This window comes from Anoplopoma fimbria, unplaced genomic scaffold (assembly GCF_027596085.1).
Source record: "Anoplopoma fimbria isolate UVic2021 breed Golden Eagle Sablefish unplaced genomic scaffold, Afim_UVic_2022 Un_contig_13621_pilon_pilon, whole genome shotgun sequence".
Lineage (NCBI taxonomy): Eukaryota > Metazoa > Chordata > Actinopteri > Perciformes > Anoplopomatidae > Anoplopoma > Anoplopoma fimbria.
The window spans coordinates 1-12,500 of NW_026554420.1; the positions used below are offsets into that span (position 1 = coordinate 1).

At 37.5% G+C, this 12,500-nt stretch overlaps 3 protein-coding genes across 3 annotated transcripts in view; all 3 read left to right on the forward strand.

Moving 5' to 3' along the window:
• The first annotated feature begins 2,335 nt into the window (after nt 1-2,335).
• On the forward strand, nt 2,336-2,715 carry LOC129088618 (histone H4). Its single transcript, XM_054595955.1, has one exon. The coding sequence runs from the start codon at nt 2,343-2,345 to the stop codon at nt 2,652-2,654; it is 312 nt and encodes a 103-aa protein (XP_054451930.1). The 5' UTR covers nt 2,336-2,342; the 3' UTR covers nt 2,655-2,715.
• Nucleotides 2,716-7,763: 5,048 nt separating this feature from the next.
• LOC129088615 (histone H2B 5-like) lies at nt 7,764-8,209 on the forward strand. The gene has a single exon (XM_054595953.1). The coding sequence runs from the start codon at nt 7,781-7,783 to the stop codon at nt 8,150-8,152; it is 372 nt and encodes a 123-aa protein (XP_054451928.1). The 5' UTR covers nt 7,764-7,780; the 3' UTR covers nt 8,153-8,209.
• Nucleotides 8,210-12,453: 4,244 nt separating this feature from the next.
• Nucleotides 12,454-12,500, forward strand: part of LOC129088616 (histone H3-like) — a 569-nt gene continuing 522 nt past the window's right edge. The window contains exon 1 of the mRNA XM_054595954.1: nt 12,454-12,500. This exon is cut by the window's right edge and continues 522 nt beyond it. The gene's annotated coding sequence lies outside the window, so the exon portion shown is untranslated.

Consider the following 12,500-nt stretch of genomic DNA (forward strand, 5'->3'; position numbering starts at 1 on the left):
AGCCCTCTGAGGCTAATTTGTAATTTGTGATTCTGGGCTATACAAAATAAACTGAATTGAATTGAATTGAATTATTATTGTTGTTGTTGTTATTATCATTATTATTAGTTAAAATAGTTTTTTCTGTCTGTAAATATAATATTTCAGTTATTGTTGTTTTTCTACTGTTTTTTATTGCTTATTTATAATACTTGTTTTTTGATTTTGATTTTTTGATTTTTATCTTGTCTTTCTTTTACTATGTCTCTTGTGTGCACTTTACTCTATGCTGCTGTAAGCCTGCAAATTTCCCGCTGCGGGACGAATAAAGGATTATCTTATCTTATCTTATATTATTATTATTATTATTATTATTATTATTATTATTATTATTATTATTATCATCATCATCATCATCATCATCATCATCATCATCATCATCATCATCATCATCATCATTATTATTATTATTATTATTATTATTATTATCATTATCATTATCATTATCAGCCTCATCATTGCACAACGTGAGTCCACTAGCCAACAATCTAGCGTCAAATCTTACATTTACACAGAAAATAAGAATTTTCTACAAAACGTGGTGTTTGTTGTCTCAACTAAGAGCCAATCAGCTCTCTGATCAGGAGGCAGCAGGCGTTTCCCATCATTACATTACATTACAGTCATGTAGCAGACGCTTTTATCCAAAGCGACTTACAGGAAGTGTATTCAACATAGGTATTCAAGAGAACTACTAGTCACCAGAAGTCATAAGTGCATCTCCTTTCTTAAACAAGCATCTTAAAGCATAAACCAGAGCAAAAGTATAGTGCAGAGGCAGATTACTACGAAAACAATAATTGCAACAGACTAATACGAATAGGATAAGTGCAGTAAACGAATACGAATTCAATAAGTGCAGCGAGCTGATACGAATACAGTAAGTGCAACAACTAATACGAATACAATAAGTGCTACGAGGAAGGCTCAGGGTAGTACTTCTTGAAGAGGTGAGGTTAAAGATGGGCAGTGACTATGCTGTCCTGAGGTCAGTGGGGAGTTCATTCCTCCACTGAGGGGTCAGGACAGAAAGAAGCTGTGACCGGGTGGATCGGCTGCAGGGACCTCTGAGCGACGGGGCAACCAGTCATGCACTGGGCCATGCAGCCTGTGGAGAGCGACTGGGTCTGATGGTTCTGTAGAAGTGATTTGCATTGGCTCAATACACGTCTGTTCTACAAAACAGAAGGTGATGAATACGTTAAGGTGAGACCTCCTACAGGTCTGGGCTGACCCCTCTTCACACGACTCAAAATACATATTTCAAGTCTTAGAATATCGTAAATGATCATGTATCTCACAGGGTTTTCTTCGGTTTCTCCTCTGACTTCTCCATGCAGAGCCTTAAAATCGGGTCTTTAAACATGAAGTGGGAGGGATAGGAACAAAAGGGCTCTGATATCTGAAGTCTCTACCCAAAAACAGGTTGATGTGTTGTTTCTGCAGGACACACTCTTCCATCAGACCAGGTCCATGGCACTAACATTAGTCTGTTCAGATCAACTGCTAAAGCAACCATCTCGTCCTCTGCTTATTGTAATAGAGAGCTCTATCTTCTGCTTTGTAAATATAAATAAATATACTTTTGGTTTTGGTGATGGTTTTATGGCTCGGGTTGGTTTATTGTGCTCAGTGTTTGGTGAAGACGGGGTCTGAGTGGGTCAATCCCTGTATCAACAAGAGGTAGAAATACTAGTACAAATACTAGTAGTGCAGATATACCGGTACCTGTACTAGTCACGAAGAAATACAGTTACTGGATTCAGATATTTGGATTAGATTTGAATAGTTGATCAACTGAAGTATGAAATTGTTTGTGTTTGTGACACACGACAGTCACATGACAACAGAAACGTCACCAATACCAAACACAGAGAGCTTGAATTCCTGATATGAAATCAATAATGTTAACTTGTCTTAATAATACCATGTCTTGTTTTACATGCTGCTCACTTTAACTTTACATGTAAGGTATTAATGTTCACTTGTTCTTCCTGCTCTTTATGAACAGCCCTTCATGTTTATGAAGATTTATTTATAGAGTTTATCTATATATTTGTGGAGAATTGAATTTACATCTTTTTATGATGTGAAAATGTTTCTAAATTTTTATATAAAATAACTAAAAAGAGAATATGTTATAGAATCACTATTTATATCTAAATGCAGGCAGAGCTGCTGAGTCTCTCCAATGAACGAGCGCCGTCAGTCCTCTATTACGTCCGCAGAGGAGCTTTAAATACAGAGGCTCGTTCTTCTCTCCCCTCATTCGTTCTTAACGATCCAAACCTAACAGTCTAACAATGAGCGGCAGAGGAAAGGGCGGGAAAGGACTCGGTAAAGGAGGCGCTAAGCGTCACCGTAAAGTTCTCCGTGATAACATCCAGGGAATCACCAAACCCGCCATCCGTCGTCTGGCTCGCCGCGGCGGAGTGAAGCGTATCTCCGGTCTGATCTACGAGGAGACCCGCGGTGTGCTGAAGGTGTTCCTGGAGAACGTGATCCGTGACGCCGTCACCTACACCGAGCACGCCAAGAGGAAGACGGTGACCGCCATGGATGTGGTGTACGCCCTGAAGAGACAGGGCCGCACCCTGTACGGGTTCGGAGGCTGAACACCGGGACTCCACCTCACAAACAACGGCTCTTTTAAGAGCCACTCACTCCGTCTAAGAACCAGAGATCCTCATGTTGTAGTTTATTCAAAGGTTCACTTTACATTCTTTATAAAACAGTAAGACTGCACGTTACTTTAATAATCTCTTGTATCATTAATGATACTCATAAACCTATGAGGTAATAGAATCATATATATGTATATTTATATATAATACAAGAAAAGGAGAAACATATTGCCACCGACATGTTATATCACCGTTGCAGTAAAGTAATATTACACGTTATTCCAGATAATAATCACATTATTATCCCTATTTCACAATATTTCACATAATTCTACTATGATAATTGCTGCTGTTATAAGTAGTCTTAATTGTTTTGTTTTTGTGTAAGGACAGAGGATGTGAGGGTCTAAGGACAGAGGATGTGAGGGTCTAAGGACAGAGGATGTGAGGGTGTAAGGACAGAGGAGGTGAGGGTGTAAGGACAGAGGAGGTGAGGGTGTAAGGACAGAGGAGGTGAGGGTCTAAGGACAGAGGAGGTGAGGGTCTAAGGACAGAGGAGGTGAGGGTGTAAGGACAGAGGAGGTGAGGGTGTAAGGACAGAGGATGTGAGGGTCTAAGGACAGAGGATGTGAGGGTCTAAGGACAGAGGAGGTGAGGGTGTAAGGACAGAGGAGGTGAGGGTGTAAGGACAGAGGATGTGAGGGTCTAAGGACAGAGGAGGTGAGGGTGTAAGGACAGAGGAGGTGAGGGTGTAAGGACAGAGGATGTGAGGGTCTAAGGACAGAGGAGGTGAGGGTGTAAGGACAGAGGATGTGAGGTGTAAGGACAGAGGATGTGAGGGTGTAAGGACAGAGGATGTGAGGGTGTAAGGACAGAGGATGTGAGGGTGTAAGGACAGAGGATGTGAGGGTGTAAGGACAGAGGAGGTGAGGGTCTAAGGACAGAGGAGGTGAGGGTCTAAGGACAGAGGAGGTGAGGGTGTAAGGACAGAGGATGTGAGGGTCTAAGGACAGAGGATGTGAGGGTATAAGGACAGAGGATGTGAGGGTCTAAGGACAGAGGATGTGAGGGTCTAAGGACAGAGGAGGTGAGGGTGTAAGGACAGAGGAGGTGAGGGTCTAAGGACAGAGGAGGTGAGGGTGTAAGGACAGAGGAGGTCTCATGGTTACAGATTTAAAGCCCTCTCAGGCAAAATTTGTGATTATACAATAAACTGAAAGATAGAAGTAATGTGTTGCTGAAGTTTATGAAAAAGAAAGAAGCAAGAAACTATAATTATAATTCTGTTTGAATTGTGTGTTCATGTCTCTAAATAGCCAAATACGACTAATACTAAATAATGGTCATTTTTGGAATTAAATTACACTTTATGGCTGATATTGATCATTAATGCAAATTATTTACAAAGGAATTGACTGAATAAGTATTTGTATTGTGTGAAGAGGTTACTCATGATGGCATACACATTTTTAGTATTTTTTTTTCACGGGAAAACTAGTTTTCTATTTCTCAACAATTCTTAAGAATACATGTCTTTATCTGCTTCTATAAAAAATATGAATTTAAAGTCCATGAAATGCCAAATATATATAAAACCAATATATAATTTTCTTTAATATATATTTATGATATGTATAAAAATGATCTGAACCTATAATTAACAATAAGCAACAATTTTTACTTTTGTTTTATCCCTGCTGTTTTTAATGATTTATTCTACTCAGTTAAGTATCATTTTATCTTATGTTTTTTCTCAGTATTTCAAATGATTACCTTATTTGTAACTTCACCTAGTATATAATAATAATAATAATAATAATAATAATAATAATAATAATAATAATAATAATAATAATAATAATAATAATAGATAAACAGACTTTTTCCAGAAGTCTTGGTCTTGAAAAAAAAATGTTTTGAAACCGAAAAATTAGATCTCAATCTGAGAATATAAAACTATTTTTAAAAATATATAAATAATAATAGGACCAAAACTTTTGCCCTGGATTTGACTGCAGTTGTTACAGATGTTAGAATGTCCCAAATATTATAATTTATCATCCAAAAAACTTTAATAATATAAATATTCAACCCAATTTATTCTTTTTAATTTGGATAATACGGTTTAGTTATTCAGGACCAAAACTTTTATCTATTTTACTTATTTAAAATATCTTTTCTCAATTTTAATACTTATTTATAATATTTTTTGATCTTTTCATTTTACTATGGACAAAATTGTTGGTTACCCTTGCAAAGACAGAAATGTCACAATGGTCACTGAAATTGTGAAACTGACTAAAGCAAAATAAATAAAATTTGTGATTTGAAAATTAACTAAAAAAACAGACATTGCTTTTGAATTGTGGTTCAACAGAATCATTTTAAAAAACAAACTAATGAAAATGGCCTGGACAAAAATGATGGTACCCCTAGAAAAGATTGAAAATAATTAGACCATAGGGACATGTTAAACTAAGGTGTGTCCTCTAATTAGCATCACAGGTGTCTTCAAACTTGTAATCAGTCTGCCGGTTTAAAGGGTGAAAAGTAGTCACTGTTTTCTGTTTGGTATCATGGTTTGTACCACACAGAACATGGACCACAGAAAGCTAAGGAGAGAGTTGTCTCAGGAGATTAGAAAGACAATTATAGACAAGCATGTTAAAGGTAAAGGCTGTAAGACCATCTCCAGCAGCTTGATGTTCCTGACTACAGTTTCACATATTATTCAGAAGTTTAAGGTCCACGGGACTGTAGCCAACCTCCCTGGACGTGGCCGCAGGAGGAAAGTTGATGACAAAATGAAGAGACGGATAATACGAATGGTAACCAAAGAGCCCAGAACAACTTCCAAAGAGATTAGAGGTGAACTCCAAGGTCAAGGTCCATCAGTGTCAGATCGCACCATCCGTCGCTGTTTGAGCCAAAGTGGACTTCATGGAAGACGACCGAGGAGGACACCACTGTTGAAAGCAAATCATAAAAAAGCGAGACTGGAATTTGCCAAAATGCATATTGACAAGCCACAAAGCTTCTGGGAGAATGTCCTTTGGACAGATGAGACAAAACTGGAGCTTTTTGGCAAGTCACATCAGCTCTATGTTCACAGACGCAAAAATGAAGCATACAAAGAAAAGAACACTGTACCTACTGTGAAACATGGAGGAGGCTCGGTTATGTTCTGGGGCTGCTTTGCTACATCTGGCACAGGGTGTCTTGAGTATCTGTGCAGGGTACAATGAAATCTCAAGGCATTCTGGAGCGAATGTGCTGCCCAGTGTCAGAAAGCTCGGTCTCAGTCGCAGGTCATGGGTCCTCCAACAGGATAATGACCCAAAACACACAGCTAAAAACACCCAAGAATGGCTCAGAGCAAAACATTGGACTATTCTGAAGTGGCCTTCTATGAGCCCTGATCTAAATGCTATTGAACATCTGTGGAAGGAGCTGAAACATGCAGTCTGGAGAAGGCATCCTTCAAACCTGAGACAGCTGGAGCAGTGTGCTCACGAGGAGTGGGCCAGAATACCTGCTGACAGGTGCAGAAGTCTCATTGAGAGTTACAGAAATCGCTTGATTGCAGTGATTGCCTCAAAAGCTTGTGCAACAAAATATTAAGTTAAATAATGGCGAAAAAACCTGGGTTTTTCCTATAACCCCAAGATCCCGGTCCTTTTGCCACACAGAAAGCTGGTGATGGCATTGTTTGACAGCAGTTTGTTCCAAAAAAGAGTAAGAGTTTGACTGTCCAAGGCCGTCCTTTGGCCGTCATTTATTGTAAATAAAATATAACAAATTAAGGATGCATATATATCAAGTTGCACAGTTCACAAACAGACAGTCAATAACTGTATCTGCTTGAGCCTTCCCCGTCATGCACTTCCGTGGCCTATTTAAAGCACCATCAGCACCTGTGCAACAAAATATTAGTGAGTCACTCAAATCATTAAATGCGGCTCCTACAGGTACCATCATTTTTGTCCAGGCCATTTTCATTAGTTTGTTTTTTAAAATGATTCTGTTGAACCACAATTCAAAAGCAATGTCTGATTTTCATTAGTTAATTTTCAGTAAATTTTTATTTATTATTACTTTTGTCAGTTTCAAGTTATTTCAGTGACCATTGTGGGTTTTTCTTTCTTTAACGGAAGGGTTCCAAAAATTTTGTCCACGTGTGTAATTAAAGGATCCACCTTCCTGTTATATTTACGGTAATATTTTCCAACAATGTGCAGATGAGACGTGTCGCTAGTGAGAAATAAACAGAAATACAGTATGTTATATAACTTTAATATAGCAAAGAGATTCACATCGTCCCTTGACCTTTATTGTGAATGCACTCCTTTTGTAATATCTGCAATCTGTGCTTTTATTAAACTTACAGTAGGAAAAATTGGATATATAATCCAAAACTATTGTGTTTGAGCATTAATCATTAATTAATGTAATATAATATAATCATATAATGTTAATGTGTCGGTGATGTTTGAGCATTAATCATTAATTAATGTAATATAATATAATCATATAATGTTAATATGTCGGTGATGTTTGAGCATTAATCATTAATTAATGTAATATAATATAATCATATAATGTTGGTGATGTTTACAGCATTAATCATTAATTAATGTGATATAATATAATCATGTAATGTTAATATGTTGGTGATGTTTGAGCATTAATCATTAATTAATGTAATATAATATAATCATGTAATGTTAATATGTTGGTGATGTTTGAGCATTAATCATTATATATGATATATTATAAATATATATATATATATATATATATATATATATATATATATATATATATTCATATATATATATTCATATATATATATTCATATATATATATATGAATATATATATATGAATATATATATATGAATATATATATATATATATATATGAATATATATATATGAATATATATATATATATTCAGGACGGTGACTCTGCGTATGCGCACATTCAGTCTAAGTCACAAAGCTCAGCCAATCGTGTGCGAGCAACAGCACAGTCTCATTTGCATAAGGCGCGTATAAATAGAGCGGCCAGCACGGAGGTAAGTTATCAGTTTTGATTGAAACCTAAACAGAGAGAATCATGCCTGCTGAAGTCGTGAAAGCGCCCAAGAAGGGCTCAAAGAAAGCCGCGTCTAAGGCCACCAAGACCGGCAAGAAGAGGAGAAAGTCCAGGAAAGAGAGCTACGCCATCTACGTGTACAAGGTGCTGAAGCAGGTCCACCCCGACACCGGCATCTCCTCCAAGGCCATGGGCATCATGAACTGCTTCGTGAGCGACATCTTTGAGCGCATCGCCGGTGAGGCCTCCCGTCTGGCTCACTACAACAAGCGCTCCACCATCACCTCCAGGGAGATCCAGACCGCCGTCCGTCTCCTCCTGCCCGGCGAGCTGGCCAAGCACGCCGTGTCTGAGGGCACCAAGGCCGTGACCAAGTACACCAGCTCCAAGTGAAGCTGCTGCTGGAAGACCTCCACCTCAAAGGCTCTTTTCAGAGCCGCCCACCTCCTCTAAGACACGAGTTCCTCATGAATTACTACATATTACATTACTGTATATAACATTACTCTATATTACAAACTGCACATTAAATTACTGTATATTACATTACTATATATTGTATTACATTACAGTCATTCAGCAGATGCTTTTATCCAAAGCGACTTACAGGAAGTGTGTTCAACATAGGTATTCAAGAGAACTACTAGTCACCAGAAGTCATCAGTGCATCTCCTTTCTTAAACAAGCATCTTAAAGCATAAACCAGAGCAAAAGTATAGTGCAGAAACAAACTAATTGACTGTTTATTGTGTGATTTGAACAGTTTTGTGATAATTTCAGCTTTATTGGCCATAAATGTGTATGAATACAATGACAGAAACAAAAACCGACAAATAAACCAAAAAATATTATTTACTATTTTGTACAGATTAAATATAAAAAAAAGTATATACATGAACACAAAAATACAAAAAACGACAACGAAATGTCGATAAAAGTGAAAGGCTGCTTGAATAAATATGGAAGACTAACAGGATATTTTATATTTATATATATATAATATATAATATATATTATATTTTATATAATATATATATATTATATATATGTATATTTTATGTACATTTAAAAAGAGATGCAAGGCCAGACAGGTGACCCTGAGTATTTCAAAATAAAAGCCTATACGTATTAGAATGAGTTTTTATTTTAGTAACTAATGGTTTTATCTACTAGTTGTGTTATTCAGAAATACATGGTGGTGAACAGCAACATTATCTTTATTTAATTTTTTTATTAATGTTTCATTATCTTCATTTAATTGTATTATCTGTATTTAATTATCTTTATTTAATTGTATTATCTTTATTTAATGTTTTCATGGTTTGTCGCGGTGCAGTGACGTCACTATGACGTGTTCCCGGTACCGGTGTACCGGAGGACTGGCCGGCTCTAGAGGAGGATGAGCCGTCCGGGAGCTCGAGGAGCCGTCCCGGTAGAATCCCGGTGACCGGAGCACCCGGATGTAGTAAATAGGTTCGTTAACCTGCGATCACCGCGCAATGCATGCCGGGTAGAGGTATTTTTTTTTTTTTTGTTTGTTTTTCCCCAATAACTTTATTGAGACATTTGTTCAAACATATAAAACACAAAGATAGAAACAGCAAACACACATGATTCATATTACTGCAGAGAACCACAATAACCAGTCACACACTAACCAGTCACACACTAAACAGTGACACAATAACCAGTCACACACTAACCAGTCACACACTAAACAGTGACACACTAAACAGTGACACAATAAACAGTCACACAATAAACAGTCACACAATAAACAGTCACACACTAAACAGTCACACAATAACCAGTCACACACTAAACAGTCACACAATAAACAGTCACACACTAAACAGTCACACAATAACCAGTCACACACTAAACAGTCACACAATAAACAGTCACACACTAAACAGTAACCAGTCACACAATAACCAGTCACACACTAAACAGTCACACAATAAACAGTCACACACTAAACAGTCACACAATAACCAGTCACACACTAACCAGTCACACACTAAACAGTCACACACTAAACAGTCACACAATTACCAGTCACACACTAAACAGTCACACACTAAACAGTCACACAATTACCAGTCACACAATAAACAGTCACAATAACCAGTCACAATAAAGATAAGATAAGATAAGATAAGATAATCCTTTATTAGTCCCGCAGCGGGGAAATTTGCAGACTTACAACAGCGCAGAGTAAAGTGCACACAAGAGACATAGCAGAAGAAGACAAGCGAAGAATAAAAAATAAAGAAATAAAAAATAAAATAAAACAAGTATTATAAATAAGCAATAAAAAAACAGTAGAAAAAAACAACAATAACTGAAATATTATATTTACAGACAGAGAAAAAAAACAACTATTTTAACTATTTTAAACTTTCTTAACTATTATTGCACGGTGTAGTGTATTGCACAGGTTATTATTGTCATTATTGTCCATTATTGTCCTGTGGTCATGTGGTCTGCTGGGAGCAGAGTTGGTTGTGCAGCCTGACAGCAGCAGGAAGGAAGGACCTGCAGTACCTCTCCTTCACACACCGGGGGTGAAGCAGCCGGTGGCTGAAGGAGCTGCACAGAGCTGCCAGAGTGTCCTGCATGGGGTGGGAGGTGTTGTTCATCAGGGATGATAGCTTGGCCATCACCCTCCTGTCTCCCACCACCTCCACCGTATCCAGTGGACACCCCAGCACACTGCTGGACAAGCTTGTTCAGTCTCTTCTTGTCGGCTGCTCCAGCAGACCACTGCATAGAAGATGGCTGATGCCACCACGGAGTTGAAAAAGGTCTTCAGGAGGTCTCCCTGCACTCCTGAGGACCTCAGTCTCCTCAGCAGATAGAGTCTGCTCTGACCCTTTTGTACAGTGCATTTGTGTGATTTGTCCAGTCCAGTTTATTGTTCAGGTGAACACCCAGGTACTTATAAGATTTCACAATCTCAATGTCCTGTCCCTGGATGTTCACTGGTTCTGGAGGACAGTGTTTACCCGGCGGAAGTCCACCACCAGCTCTTTGGTTTTACCAGAGTTGATCTGGAGGCGGTTCCGCCGGCACCATCCTATGAAGTCCTGGTTCAGTTCTCTGTATTCCCTCTCATCACCGGCGAGAGATGAGGCCGACGATTGCAGAGTCGTCAGAGAACTTTTGCAGGTGGCAGGTATCAGAGTTATGTTTGAAGTCTGATGTGTAGATGGAGAAGAGGAATGGAGCCAGAACGGTTCCTTGTGGGGCCCCCGTGCTGCAGGACACCAGGTCTGACTCACACTCCCTTATCCTCACATACTGTGGACGGTTGGTGAGGTAGTCCAGTATCCACAGTGAGGTGGTGGTCCACCCCGGTCTGCTCCAGCTTGTCCCTCAGAAGCAAAGGCTGGATGGTGTTGAAGGCACTGGAGAAGTCGAAGAACATGACTCTCACAGTGCTTCCAGCCTTTTCCAGGTGAGAAAGGCATCTTTGTAGCAGGTAGATGACAGCGTCATCCACCCCGATGCCAGGTTGATAGGCGAACTGAAGAGGGTCCAAACATGAGATCACCAGGGGGCGGAGGGGCCCAAGGACCAGCCGCTCCAGGGTCTTCATCAGGTGGGATGTTAGAGCCACCGGCCTGAAGCTGCTGATCACAGTCAGATCACACAGTCTTTAAACAATAAGAACTTGATTCTTGCTTTTCATGCATAAATATTAAATCATTTGTAGTTTTCTGCTGTTACTTACTTTGTCAATTCATATTAATGTAATTTTAACCCTGGTTTCAGTGTTTGCTGCATAGACTGTAAATATGAAAATCTTGCTCATTCTAATACCCAGGCTTTTATTTTGAAATACTCAAGGTCACATGTCTGGCCTTGCATCTCTTTTTAAATCCTCATGTACATAAAATATACATATATATATATATATATATATATATATATATATATATATATATATATATATATATATATTATATATATATATTATACATAGATATATAATATATATATAATATATATACATATATAATATATATAATATATATATATTATATAATACATATATTATATATATATATTATTATACATAGATATATAATATTATATAATATATATATATAATATATATACATATATAATATATATAATATATATATATAAAATATCCTGTTACAGTCTTCCATATTTATTCAAGCAGCCTTTCACTTTTATCTACATTTCGTTGTCGTTGTGTTCATGTATATACTTTTGCTTTTTATATTTAATCTGTACAAAATAGTAAATAATATTTTTTGGTTTATTTGTCTGTCATTGTATTCATACACATTTATTTATTTATATATATTATATATGTATATATATTATTTATGTATATATTATATATATATTATATATATATTATATAATATATATATTATATAATATATATTATATAATATACATACATATATAATATATATAAAATATCCTGTTACAGTCCTCCATATTTATTCAAGCAGCCTTTCACTTTCAAGAACTTACATCATTAATATTCATATTAATTAAACGCTTCAACTTAAGTCATTGTTTCTTAATAGTTAGTAATATATAAACGAAGCATAATGAGTTCGTGATCCAGCCAATAGTAGCTCACCCACAGAGCACGTGACTCTCCGTCTGGACCAATCAGCGCTGCCCTGACTCCGGCAGCTCCTTCATAAAGCCGCTGTTCCCGCTCTCACAGCATTCGTTCTTGATCTGTGAGCAC

What these genes read in the sequence shown, in the direction of transcription:
- LOC129088618 (XM_054595955.1), top strand. Translation starts at nt 2,343, where the DNA reads ATGAGCGGCAGAGGAAAGGGCGGGAAAGGACTCGGTAAAGGAGGCGCT.
- LOC129088615 (XM_054595953.1), top strand. Translation starts at nt 7,781, where the DNA reads ATGCCTGCTGAAGTCGTGAAAGCGCCCAAGAAGGGCTCAAAGAAAGCC.